Source organism: Rhinichthys klamathensis, unplaced genomic scaffold (genome assembly GCF_029890125.1).
Source record: "Rhinichthys klamathensis goyatoka isolate OS25496 unplaced genomic scaffold, OSU_Roscu_1.1 h1tg000046l_1, whole genome shotgun sequence".
Lineage (NCBI taxonomy): Eukaryota > Metazoa > Chordata > Actinopteri > Cypriniformes > Leuciscidae > Rhinichthys > Rhinichthys klamathensis.
Genome location: NW_026606593.1, coordinates 443,090 through 457,602, shown reverse-complemented (window position 1 = coordinate 457,602; position 14,513 = coordinate 443,090). Strand labels below are relative to the sequence as shown.

The following is a 14,513-nucleotide window of genomic DNA, read 5'->3' as shown; positions in this document are numbered from 1 at the left end:
TCAAATGATTAACAATATAAATTGAACAAAGCTTAAAACAAACAAAATTATAAAACGAAAACAAAGCTTGAGCATTTGAACTAATAAAATGTGTTTTTTCCCTCTCTGAAATAGCAAAAGCATCACACACTAGCTGTACCTGCTCCAAATAAATAATAGTAATTAAATCAAAATATAAAATCAAAATAAATAAAATAAATAAATTATATAAAACAAAATCAAACCAAAGAAAATAAATCTTATTAAAGTTATGCAGGCACACATTTAACAATACTTCTCAAGTGACAAATAAACTAAATAGATCAAAACTCCATACACATGGAGTTAACCATGATGATTCCTGAGGCGCCTTTCGTCATGACACTCGCTTTTATTTTCTTTGGTTTGATTTTGTTTTTAATAATTTATTTTATTTAGTTCGATTTTTTAATTTTATTTAATTACTATTATTTATTTAGAGCAGGTACATCTGTGTGTGATGCTTTTGCCATTTCAGAGGAAAAAAATAATTGTATTTAATTAATAATTTTTGTTTCAATCCACCATAGAATTATGTTGTTTGGTCTATGAAAAAAAAATTGTTAGTTGTGAAATGGTTGAGTATTAACAAAATAGTTTTTTAAAAGTTAAAATTATACTTTATCCATTTGTTGTGTCAAATGAACAATATAAATTGAATAAAGCTTTAAACAAAATTAATAATAAAATTAAAACAAAGCTTGAACATTTGATTGAATTGAAAAGCATTTTTATATTGTCTTTTGTTAATAGGACAAATAATTATTATATTTTATAATATTTGATATATATATATATATACATACATACAGGTGAAACTCGAAAAATTCGAATATCGTGCAAAAGTTATCATTTTGATGATTATGGCTTTACAGATTATGAAAACCCCAAATTTAAAATCTCAGAAAATTAGAATATTACATTAAATCAATACAAAAAAGGATTTTAAATACAGAAATGTCGGCCCTCTGAAAAGTATAATCATGCATATGTATATAGTTATATAGACTAAATATATTAGTTTCACCTTTTAATTTGAATTACATGACGTTTTGCACAATATTCAAATTTTTCGCGTTTCACCTGTATATATACACACAACTATATATATACAGTATATATATATATATATATATACACATCTTAAACATATCTTTAATTAAATCGTTTAAACAAATATTTATAATAGCATTGTTTTAAACTTTGAAACGTTCTAAAACACAGAAGTAGCGCAATGCCTGGCCACGCCCACTTCCGGCATCAGACGGTTAGGCTGGCGCTGTCATCCTCACACTGCTATGACGTATGGTTCTGCGGTTCTGCAGTCGGACCTATCTCGAAACCATCGGTCAATTCAAAAATCAATAAAAAACTTTAAGTTTTATAAGCACAAATGCTTGCCTTGCTCTGTTCTGTGATGCACGTTCGTGACTCTCCTGTTCGAACTCGTTCATCAAAATGAACGAATCTTTTTTCGAGTCATTTAGTTCCTTTCGTTTGTTGAATGAATGAAAATGACTCGAAAAAAGATTCGTTCATTTTGATGAACGAGTTCGAACAGGAGAGTCACGAACGTGCATCACAGAACAGAGCAAGGCAAGCATTTGTGCTTATAAAACTTAAAGTTTTTTATTGATTTTTGAATTGACCGATGGTTTCGCTAGATAAGACCCTTATTCATCGTCTGGTATCGTTTAAAGCCCTTTGAAGCTGCACTGAAACTGTCATTTGGACCTTGAACCGTTTGGTTCCCATTGAAATCCATTATATGGAGAAAAATCCTGGAATGTTTTCATCAAAAACATTAATTTCTTTTCGACTGAAGAAAGAAAGACATGGTCATCTTGGATGACATGGGGCTGAGTAAATTATCAGCAAAAGTTTTTTTAAAAGTGAACTAATCCTTTAAGGAAGGAACACAGTAAGAGCATATCAGCTAGACATCCATCCAAAGATAAACCAACGCTCTGTGGTATAACTAATGAGGCAGAAACATGTCGATATAAATCATATGAAATGACGATGATTCATAACGACATTTGTATCTGATTGATTATCAGCATTAGTAGACTAGATGCTGTGGGCAAGTGCTCATTATCTAGAGTGGTTTAAAGGCATAAAATTGAATGTTTTGCAGCTGCTGTTCACCCAAATGATCTCAGTAACTAATGAAGCACGTGGGGACAACTGACTCAAATAATCAGAGACAAATGTGCCCGCTGTGCAGTCGAAAGCTTGGAGGTTTGGATACACAGTGATGTAATTTTAACATTATCGGCATATTTGTAATGGTTTATTTCCTGTGGGATGATTAATGCAAAGAAAGGGACCTCAGAAGGGCCCATTGGCGTGTGTGGGTGTTTATGGGGGTGTAAAAGTATGTGGCAAAGGGCAGTAATGCAACGTACCTGTAGGTTGTTTAGTGGGTCCATCTTCATCACAGGTCCGATGGTGTTGAGAGGGAGGGAGATGTCGATGCTTTGGCTGGGCATCAGCGGAGTGTGAACGGGGAGAGGTGTGGTGGGGATCACTCCAAAACTAAAAACAAGACAACAAACAAAGATACCGTGATTATAGTGTCTCATAGCTCTACTAAATGTATCAGTTACAGGCAGGGGGGTGAAGTAAAGATTTACAAATACTCATATTACTGTAATAAGTAGTTTTTAAAAGAAATTTGACTTTTTTAAGTAGTTCACAATTGTGTACTCTTACTTAAGTACATTTTAAGTGATGTATCTGTACTTTTACCTCCGTTTGTTACTAATATATTTTTTTTTCCCATCAACTCGATTGGATAGGGAGAGAGTAATCGAGCATGTGTTTCCATGGTTTGCAGTGCAGTGTGTGTGTGTTCACTACTCACTGCTCCTAATGTGTGTGTGCACTAACTTTGATGGGTTAAATGCATAGGACAAATTCCAAGAATGAGTTACCATATTTGGCCTTCACATGTCACTCACTTTTCGAACAATGTGAATTTACGTTTAAATTTGTAACATTCAGTGGACTGGGATTACAATGTAGTTCGTGTTAGCTCACTATCTTAGCCTATTTCAGTGCATTAGGTGAGATTCACTGTTTGATATCATTAGTGATTCTCATTTCTTTATCTCAAACCCTAAAACTGGCACCGTTCTGGAGAGAATTGGCTCTTTTTAATCTCTCTCTTTTTAAGCCATCTCTGGTGTGCGAGACTGAACTCTTATGAATTTCTAAAGGTTTTTGTAGTCTTTGGCACTGTTCCGAACTTTGATATTTCATGTGATACAATAGCTTGCTCTGTGTTTATTAAGGCCTTACAACTGATTTAAATTTTTTCCCATAGATTATTATTTAAATAGTGAGTGTACTGAAAACTTTAGTGTAATAGTCTTTTCGTGTTGTTTTAATGTATTTTAAAAAGTTGGCAGTCAAAATGAAAACTGTTAAACAAAAGATAGAGAATTACAGTATGTACCAGTTTTTCTACATTTTTAATTTGCACTGTACAGTGTTTATTATAAGTGTAGAATCGGCAGCTCACTACTCACTATACAAGAGTACTTTTAAATAAGCTACTCTTTTACTCTTACTCAAGTAGTTTTTTTGGACATTGCACAATTTTTACTCTCCTCACACTACTTTTTTGGGGGGAAAGTGATGGTACTTTTACTTAAACACTTAGCAAATGAGAGTAAAAGTTAAGAGTTTTTGGCTATGTGACCTGTAACTTAAAGGGTTAGTTCACCCAAAAATCTCTCCCTCATGTTGTTCCAACCCCGTAAGACTTTCGTTCATCTTCGGAACACAAATTAAGATATTTTTGATGAAATCTGAGAGCTGGATCACTCCTCCATAGGCTTTTTAAGGGATCGAAACTGGCCGGCCCAAAAGTTAAGAAAGACATCGTTAAAATAGTCCAAGTGACTAAAAAAAGTATTCTCGTCGCTTGATAAACTTAAGATTGAGCCACTGTAGTCACTCGGACTATTTTAACGATGTCTTTAATAACTTTTGGGCCGGCCAGTTTCGATCCCTTAAGAAGCCTATGGAGGAGTGATCCAGCTCTCAGATTTAATCAAAAATATCTTAATTTGTGTTCCGAAGATGAACGAAAGTTGGAACCTCATGGGGTTGGAACAACATGAGGGTGAGTAATTACTGACAGAATTTTCATTTTTGGGTGAACTAACCCTTTAAGAATCAAAAAACAATTCATGGTTTAAATAAATAACCAGGTAAAAGTGATTATTTAATCCTAAATAGATCTTTAGATTATCTAAAGAAAATTACCATCAGAAGTTTAGTTAGGAAATGGAAATAATTTTTACTTTTGTTATAATGGCGAAAAAATTATAAAAACTCTAAATATAAAGTTATAAAAAAGATTTTTTTTTTTAAAAAGGTAAAAAAGCAATGTTGTGAAATATTAAAATTTAAAATAACTGTAGCTATATTTTAATCTATTTTAATACATTTTTGTGTAATTTATTCCTGTGATGACAAAGCTGAATGTTTTGCATCATTACTCCAGTCTTCAGTGTCACATGATCCTTCAGAAATCATTCTAATATGATGATTTGATGTTTAAGAAACATTTCTAATTATTATCAATGTTGAAAACGGTTGTGCTGCTTAACAATGTTGTGGAAAACATGATGCATGTTTTTCAGGATTCTTTGAAGAATAGGAACTTTAAAAGCATTTATTTGAAATATGTATTTTTTTGTAACATTATCTTTACTCTGACTTGTGTGCGCTCCTAACAAATAAAACAACTAATTTCAATCTAAAAAAAAATCCAAACTTTTGGATGGTAGTGTATATTAAATGTGTTGTTAAAATATATATTTAACAATATTCATTTAAAAATCTATTTTAAAAAAATCTATACAAATTATATATAATAATTTAGTATATAAAATATAGCATATATTAAATGTAATATTAAAATATAACTAAATAAAAAATATACTGGTATTATTTATTATAAATCAATAATTAGTCATAAATCTAAAACCTTAATTTTGGAGCCTGGTAACAGGAAAATATGCCACAATGATTATCATAATCACAGACCTGTTCTTGTTGAACTGGATGGCAAAGTCAGTCATGTGCTGCAGGGCTTTATTGGTGAAGTTCATGTCCATGTACATGTGTCCCTGACGCCGAGAGAAGGTTCCAGATATCTCCAGTCCTTTGGCCTTGACTGCTGGCAGCCATACCTTCAAAAACCACACCAATAAGCGTTCAGAGTACCTCCCCCATTTTACAGTCTGTCTACTGATTAAATTAATGATACGAGGCTCTCTAAGAGGACAGCTAGTCATTCTAAACTGAAGGACACCTAATAGAGGAGTCTGACATCCACCCACACTCACTCACCCAGACACTGTTGCTTACAAGAACTGAGCTGGCATCCAAAATGAAGAAAAGAAAAAAATTTCAGATAAAAAGAGACAAATTAACATATCAATATAAGCAGCATGAGGCACCCAGGTTTTTGATAACTCCACAAATTAGGTCATAAAGTATCCTTCTAGGGAGTAATTGTGCTCTGTCCTACTCCACTGACCTACTCTGGCTCTAATGGAGCTCTTATTAATGATGATTCCCGGGACTTCATTCCCCAAGAAGCTGTTCTGCGCGCGTTTATTTATGTAGCACATGAAGTTAATGCTCATGCTGGAGAACGGGAATAGACTGATCTGCACTTTTTGTCTTCGTGGGAAAAGGCCCTTCATTGTAAATGAAATGGCTGCTGGGAAAATGTGACAGCAGTTTCTCCCTGAAGTTGGAGGGCAAGAGCTGGGCAATACTTGTTCCTGTAGCTCAAACAATAGAGCGTTGGCGCTTGCAACGCCAAGGTCATGGGTTCGATTCCCAGGGAAAGCAAGAACTGATAAGAATGTAAATGTGTACCTTGAAATGCAATGTAAGTCGCTTTGGATAAAGGCGTCTGCCAAATGCATAAATGTAAATGTAAAATGTTCTGCGGCGTAATGCTAATCCATTACGCTGCATCAAAGCGGCCACTTAGAAGAAAATGACAGGCAAGTGTGTCAGTACGTAGCTGGAAATAAGAAATGATGGGCCTCGCTGGTGGGTTCAGCTCTTTGGCGATTTCCAGTGCCTTCAGCTGGATGACAGCTCTAGTTATGGGCTACCCTTGATTTCTTTTTTTTGTCTACGTACTGATACACTTGCCTGTCAGTTTCTTCGAAGCTCCACTTTTAGGACCACGGTAAGCTTTTCTTTGACTGTTAGCATTTTTGGGCTCGCCATCTTCTAACATAACTCTCATTAAGCAGCCAAGAAACATGCCGTGTGAGTGTAGTTTGACTCCGCTGCGGTTATCAGTCCTGGGGGAAACACTCGTTTGACACGTATTTGGTGAATAATTGACATGTAAAAGTGTAGACCTTGAATATAAAGGTGTTTTCACACTCGGCACATTTGCTGCGGTCTAAGTCTGAGTGCAATTGTTCCTGGCGCCCCCCGCAGCGTTGGATTGGCTTCAATTTGACAACGATTCGCCTGTCTGTTAAATCTTTGACACCGGAACATTCAAATCTGTGTTCGCGTTCCCGCTAAACCAGAGAGAGCAGTTATAATGTTTAGTTATGAAGCAGCTTCACAAACAGTCTTCTCAACTACACAATATCGTTATTTTTGTCTTACGATAATTCCAATTATCACAGAAGTACTGGGATAGCACACCGATGTCTGCAGTAGTGTAATAGAGCAAAATAGAGCAAATCCCCTTTTAAAAGTAACATGGCGCTTCAATTAACAATTGTATCGATTACATTGTTACGCCACTAAGTGGCGGAAAGTGACTGTTAAATGTATTTGTCATTGAATCATTCATTTGAGAGATTTGTTCAAAAATGCTGATTCATCCAGTAATGAAACAAGTTAAGTATTTAGGAGTGAGTCATTGAATCATTAATTCAAACCATTTAAAAAAAAAAAAAAAATCATTCAAATTAGTTAAACGTTTAATTAAATTAAATAGACTGCAGCAACTAATATTTTGTCAGAAACTCTAGTAAATTTACTTTGTTTTTTTTTATTTAGTTGTCTGCTCAGAATCGTGATCATGATTCTCAATTTTTCCCGAATTGAGCCGCTCTAATCGAAGTTTCCATCTTAAGTCATCACAAACGTGCACGGCGCACGATAGAAAACAGAACGCGGGTTAATTTATTTCGTTTTTTCTTCATTTGGTGCTATTATGCGCAGCAGAGTAAACAACACTTGGGTTTACTGTATGCGTGTCGCATGAGGGCGGGTTTCACTGCTTGCGAACAGACTCTTTTGAGGAGACAGTTGATTGCCATTTATTTGCCGCCCTGATTGCACTCGCCATGAAAGATTACACTGCAGGCTCACTCTCGCTTGTATCAAAGATAAATCAACACTATAATCCCTCATGTGTTTTATTGAACTAAATACATCGTCATCGGCTAAAAAGCATTATCAGGTTACTTTTCTTCTCGAAAAAGCGTGTACCTGAGTCCGTGTTGCTTTCACATTCACGCGAATCGTGGCACAGTTTGAGGGCAACCGAACTCAGACCACCTCCTTCAGGTAGTCTCAGGTTCGGTACCAATTCTTCATGCGAATCCGTGCCCCGCTCCGAACTAAACTGCCAGTGTGAACATGCCCAAAGACGTCCCCCAAATCCACTTCCTTATATTCTGAACAATACGGTATTTTAGAAAGCATAATATTAATATCGTTGCTTATTATTTGGAATAAAATTTGCACTGTGAATGTGTCTGTTGAAGGGTTGGTCAAAATCCCTTGCCTCTTCAAATACATATATAATCATATGTCATTTTGAATGGTTATATACTTCCTTTATAAAAATCAATAATCAAATATATTCATTATCACATAATAATTTTTATATTCTTGTGCTTGTGAAATTATATTTTCTTAAATGCATGGATGCAAGTAACCAGTTTCTTTTAGGTGCATCCCAATCTTACTTTGAGATTGCACGTAGTACACGCAGGACACGAAGGCCACGTAACCCACAAGGCCGTTTGTCTCTTTCTCTGGGATCAGTAGAAAGGTTAGAGGGTCCTAAAGGCAGCGTGGACACATATGATCCTTCGTTGGACATATGGTCAAGCTATATTGAGCGTTACTATCAAACTTTAATTGTTGTATTAAAATGTATTCTTTCCAGTATATTTCCTTCCTTGGGAGTAAATACCAGTGATCTGTTTTTCTCCCAAACGAGTGAATGTTTTAGCAGTATGTTTTGGTATACTTAACTGATAATAAGGAGCTCAGACTCTCTTCAGCCTTGATGGGAGCTGTTATTTGCTAGTGTCTGTTATTTGTGTGTGTGTGCGTATGACATTCTATGTAGGTTCTGGACGTTCGGACCAGACACCCCGGCGCCCTTCTCTAACCTGCGAGGCCACCACAGACCTAAATCCAATGAGTGGACGACAACTATCTTTACTAATGGCGATAGGCACCCCTATCTCCTCACATGTGTTAAATTGTTTAGGCTTTAATGTTTCTTAGCCAATGAGAATCATTCAACCTGTAAGCAATGACGTAGCTTAGACCTTGGAAATGGTATAACTGCTGTGATCTTTGTAACTGTAAGGGGGGCGGCCTACGAACTCCTATGTGAGTCTTGAAGCTGACTTCTGCTGATGAAAATGCAAACTATCTTCAGTAAAACTTTTCTTTAATTTTTTATAATTCTGACTCCGGGTCTTCATTCTTCATATCTGGTTCTGGGTCTTTGACTGTACACCCCTTACAGTTATGGTGGAGGATGCGCTGGCAATTATTCTCGGTGACACCCCTGGCAAATCAACAAACAAGGTAGTAAGCTTTTGTTAATTGTTAAGGCTGTCTGACTGGAAGAGATTTTGAAGGAGAGCGGGAGAGCTTCACTCCGATGAGGCGAGTGAAGCTTCACTCCGATGAGGCGAGTGAAGGAGTAAGTTAATTATACTGCTGACAGTATAAGAAGTCGCTGAGAGCGTCGTTAAGGGTAACGGCAGTAGACAGCGCAAGCGAAGCGTGCTCTGTGGGGGCCCCGCTGGGCATTACTGGTGTAGCACCACCCCAGCAGAGCACGTCCCTGGGCTAGAGGTCCAGTGGCACCGTAAACCTGCTCAATCTCTTCCATCTCAGATAGGGGATCCCCGAACTTAGTGAAGTGAATCAGGCAGTTAGGGATACTAACAATAATAGGGTTGTTTGCCAGGGATGCATCAGGAACGATTCCGAGAGAAAAATTTAAAAAGTTGTGACCCAAATTGGCATGGACCAGTATATGTAACTGTGATTTTGGAGTATACTTTGCAGTTTCATCACGCAGAAGCCAAGCTGTGTTGTTCAAAGATCGCCGCCTCCATTTCTGCAATAACTTCAGGTGAGTATGAACCATGATTAAGATATGGCAGAAAAATGTAATAACTTAATCAGTAACCTGAAGAGTCCTGAAACAAATAGTGAGACAGGAAAAGCAAACGTTGTAAGCAGCTGTGCTCTAAAGCCCTCACTTTAAATAAATTTGCAGAAATGATTAAGTAAATGGTAGTCAGGATTTTGATTCTGATTGGAAATTTAAACAACTTGACTGGCTACAAACAAACAAAGAAACAGAAAAATTAAAATGTTTAGCCTTGTATTGCTTACGATGATTACAAGAAGCAAGTGGAAGAAATTCTGGGTCAGGGATAATTTCCCTCGACAAGCGACTAAAGTTAAACAGACACTTTGTGAAAACAACTTAGAGTATTTTGCAGCTTATGAAAATTAATGTTCTGCCAATAATAATGATGAAGATTATGATTGGGTTATTATGATTAAATCAGCCACTGGTGGACTGTAAAAGAATACAGAGAACTGCTTAATCAGTAGCTCTGTTTGCATTCCTGAATGGGACACACTGCTTCAAGGGCGTGATGCTGTAGTTGAGGCTGAAACAAATTCACCAGATGACAGAGAGTGTCTTGATTGTGGTCAGTAGGGCCATTTAACACGTGACACATTTCTGGTAATAATGTGAGTTTGAAAGTAGATTAGTGTTTAAATGACGATATTAAAGTTGTCGTCTGAGAAAGAACAAGAGATAAAACAGGGTCAAAAGATTGAAGTCTTAAAGTGAATCCTTTTGAAGAAAAGATCTATAATACTAATTTTTATAAGTGAATTGATGAATACAGGTTGATGTAAAATTAATGACTCCAACAAATGTGAGTTGCAAAATATATCAAAGTAACTTAAAGGATGATTGTGTTGTAATTAAACATTTTAAAAAGGTTTTAGATGATATAGAGAGACTAATCTCACAGATGATTTACAATAACTGCAAAAGTATCACAAGCAGAGAGTGCTTGCCTCGTCAAACTTAGTGTGTGAATCCTAATTGGAGATTGATAAACTCCAAGAGAAATCTTAAGTCAAATATTAAACTATGGTTGAGAACTTGACAATTAAAATTGAGATTGAGAAATGTGAAACGTTATTGAGAACTAGAATAATTATTTTTATGTAAGAACAAATAAGCAGAAGCAGTACTGGATTAACAGTTGCTAAATGCTGATTAAACAAACAGCTTGAAAAGTTGACCATGAAAGAACTAGAAGCTGATGTTTTGCTTTCAAAAGATAAGTTTGTTATTGGCTGTAAGGAAACAGTTTGCTTATCTGAATCTGATGTGTGCTGTGGCTGAAACTGCCAGTGCAACAGACTCAATCTGAGTGGAAATTTGTAATGCCTAAATTTCCTGATGTGTGGGCAAAAGACAAATATAAATAATATGTTTATTTGAAACCGTATGTAATATCTGGCAAAGATGCCTTAAGCTGGGATAGAGTTAAAAGATGGTAGATAAAGTTAGACGTTCAGAGTGCAGTGTACCAGTCCCTCTCTCATTCAATGTCTCTCTCTCAGTCAATGTCAGCTAAAAGCTGTTACCTGAGTCGGTGTCATAAGTGATAATAAGCTATTTGTAGTGACATCTTTGGTTAGGTTAGGACCAGTAACTTCTTTGTCTGATCTTAGTCCCCACCATGAAACGGGGGAGGGGCCGACGGAAATGTACACTGAATGTACGGTTGTGATCTAAATTCACTGAGTATAATCCAAGTAGCTAGGTTGCTGCTTTTAAGATAGTTAATGGATTTAAGTGATTAAATACTGTTGTTCTGACCTGTCTCCCTATGTGAACACTATTAGGCAATCCGAATGGCTCTGGTGACTCTTGAACGTGCCTTTCCTAAGCTCTAGAAAACAGCTGAGTTCTGTTGAAGCAAACAGCCTGTGATGGGAAAGAGCGGTCACCAGTGGGCACGAGTGGCTACTCAATGACGGGTAAGACCTTCTATTGGCCAGACAGGGGGCAACCTAAGCCAGAGTGGATCACGTAAAGTCACTGGCATCTCCAGATGGAGGTGTTTATGTGAGAAAGGTATGAGAGTGGAGCGGATGACTGTGAGGCCAGCAGCATCCTTTATCGTTAGGGCGGATGAGCTGTGAGGTTACAGGCAGTCTGACCCAGAAACGTGATGTTCCTCTAATACCAATCACCAGAAACCGCATTCATTGTATGGCTTGTTTTTTTTATCGTCTGCAAATATGCCAGGGGAAAACACCCTGATGGAGATTATAGATAAAGGGCTAACAGGAGTGGGCTTTCAAGAGCCAGCTGAGGCCATGAAGTGATTCCCATTAGTTGTTGTGGAGACAGTAGCAAAACTTTTTATGTACTGGTTTGCCTTATGGGCAAGGAAAATCATAGTGTTGATTTTGAACTAATAGGTCTATGACATAGTTTTAACTCCTGAAGGTCGTTAGACATGGTGGTGGCTAAAGATGAAGACAGCTTTTGTAGATTTGAGAAAAGTCTGGATAACAAGGTGAATGGTCAAAGGTTATTGTAATTAATTTAATATTACATTTTGTCTAAGTTACAGCCTTAGAAGGCTGTTGAAAAAGATTATTTATTTATAGTGAGAGAGACTGCTTGAGCAGAGGAAGGGATGGTAACTGTGTCTGTCTTTCCATTATTGGCCTGCTAGAGCAAGCTGAAGCAAAATAATGATAATGAAACAAAACAACCCAGCTGACCTTGTTAAATTCTAATGAATAATGAACAAGACATGCTTTGAAACTGGTTGGGAGACCATGTAAAATTAGGTAGAAGCTACCGGAAAATGGGAAGTTTAAAATCTTATTTAAAATTTAAATCTTTTTAGCAATAACATAAAGAAAAATTAATATTGAAAATGAACAGTTAACATATGCGTGTCTAGTATGAGTGCGTGTGATGGTGACAGCACTTTATGTCTTGTATGTGTTAGTTTGGGGTACTATTATTTCCTGATTTTGAGGATATTGTGTCATTAACCTCTGGAATTAGTGTTTTATCATTACAGATGGGTTAAGTGAAATGACCAACTTTAGAAAAGTTGATAATTCTAAGACAATCTGATGAAAAGACAATGCAGAACATGAGACAAGCTTTAATTGGAGTGGTTTTCCAGCTCTGTCTGCTATTGGTTATTATGAATGCTTTTGTCATTTATGATATTGAACTGAATTACTCTCTGGATTAGTATTTTATATAAATTGGAATTGTAAAGAAGATTGCCGTCCATTATGGGGTAAAACTCTTGTCTAAATTCAACTGAGGGTCTAAATTTAAATAGACAACTAGGTGGGATCATAAGGATAAAAAAAAAAAAAAGATATATATATATAGACTTGACGGCAGAGAGACAAAGTGGCACATTGGCTAAGTCACTATCCAAATTATCCAGAGTGAGCTCCCTCATTTTTATTGAAAGGCCGGAGGGCGAACAAAGGAGGAGTGAATATAACTTCTAAAAAGAAAAGGTTTTATTTCTCAATCCCTTAAATGTATGTATGACATTAGATGTCTAAGAAAACTACAATTTAATAAAGGTAAAAAGAGAAAGCAGCTATATGGCTGGCTGGGATCTGAGTAACATAATATTTTGGTTTCTGTAAAACTGTAAAGATAAGTGGAACTGAGACAAATACTGTGAGAAGTAGTTATAATGAAAAATAAAGTTGAAGTTAATGATAAGAAAACAAGAGTATTGAAGAATTAATAAAATACCATGATTCCCCTAACGAGGGAACTTTAAGTGTCACTAGGCTGACAGTGGTGAGAGACTCGGATGCAGAAGGAACTGGCATGTAGGGCAAGATGGAAGAAATATAGTAGAAAAAAAAATGTATGTTATGAAAATACAATTTCTGATAGGATTTATGGAAGTCAAATTAAGTTTAAATGGTATGAAAAAGGTTAGGGTTAGACATTGTATGATTGACAGGGATTCAAGTGATATAAGGATAAGGAATGAACAAAAGCTTTATTAAGCAGAATGGGGAACGATCCTATATTTTAGTGGTAAAATAATGACTGAAATGATGATGTGAATTTGTTTTATTTTATTTCTATTTTTTTTGAAACAAACAAAAAAGGGTATAAGATGTTATACAATTAAAATGGTACATGCTATGTGACTGTAAACTGAAGGATGATTTCAGTAAAGACTTAAAGTGCTTACATCGATTATTATGGGTCTTAATTATTAATATTTTATTTGTTTGTTGTTTATTTTTAGTTAGACAACCATTGTGTTTTAAACCTAAAGGGTCTATAAAAGGGGTAGTGAAAATAATGGATTAACCATCCAACTTTGTTTATAATAAAAGGATTTGGAAATCATAATTTTATAAATAAAAAAAAACTAGTGCATATATTCTGGTATTCATGATTATAGACAATGTCTTTATTTAGGATCTGAGTAGTGACTGTGGATCTAGCCCATGCTAGGAATACAGCAATAGTGCTTGCTTATTTAGCCTGGCTTCCAGAGAATAAATATGTACTTGTTTCGTAATCAGTTATGTGTTTTATAAAATTTTAACCTGACTGATAAACTGAGGAAGAATGACATTGATGTCCTGTTGTGAGTGGAAGGTGGGAGAGCCTCTTAATGGGGACTGGAATTTTTAGTATCCAGCATGTCCATGACGAGGTGAAGAGACAAGTGTGACCCATCAGGGGAGCATGCGTCACCACTCCTCCCTTCCGTAGTGACCTCACTGGTTAGACCAGACGTGGCGGTATTGGACCCCACATTGGTCTAAAACGGGGGACTGAAGGGTTGGTCAAAATCCCTTGCCTCTTCAAATACATATATAATCATATGTCATTTTGAATGGTTATATACTTCCTTTATAAAAATCAATAATCAAATATATTCATTATCACATAATAATTTTTATATTCTTGTGCTTGTGAAATTATATTTTCTTAAATGCATGGATGCAAGTAACCAGTTTCTTTTAGGTGCATCCCAATCTTACTTTGAGATTGCACGTAGTACACGCAGGACACGAAGGCCACGTAACCCACAAGGCCGTTTGTCTCTTTCTCTGGGATCAGTAGAAAGGTTAGAGGGTCCTAAAGGCAGCGTGGACACATATGATCC

At 36.2% G+C, this 14,513-nt stretch overlaps 1 protein-coding gene across 1 annotated transcript in view; it reads right to left on the bottom strand.

Moving 5' to 3' along the window:
- The window catches only part of ap2b1 (adaptor related protein complex 2 subunit beta 1), a 68,264-nt gene that overhangs the window by 22,827 nt on the left and 30,924 nt on the right, over positions 1-14,513 (bottom strand). Inside the window, exons 17-18 of the mRNA XM_056247307.1 lie at positions 5,080-5,225; positions 2,427-2,556 (exon numbers count right to left, since the gene is read on the bottom strand). Coding sequence (XP_056103282.1) covers positions 2,427-2,556; positions 5,080-5,225 — 276 coding nt within the window. The remainder of the gene's footprint in view (positions 1-2,426; positions 2,557-5,079; positions 5,226-14,513) is intronic.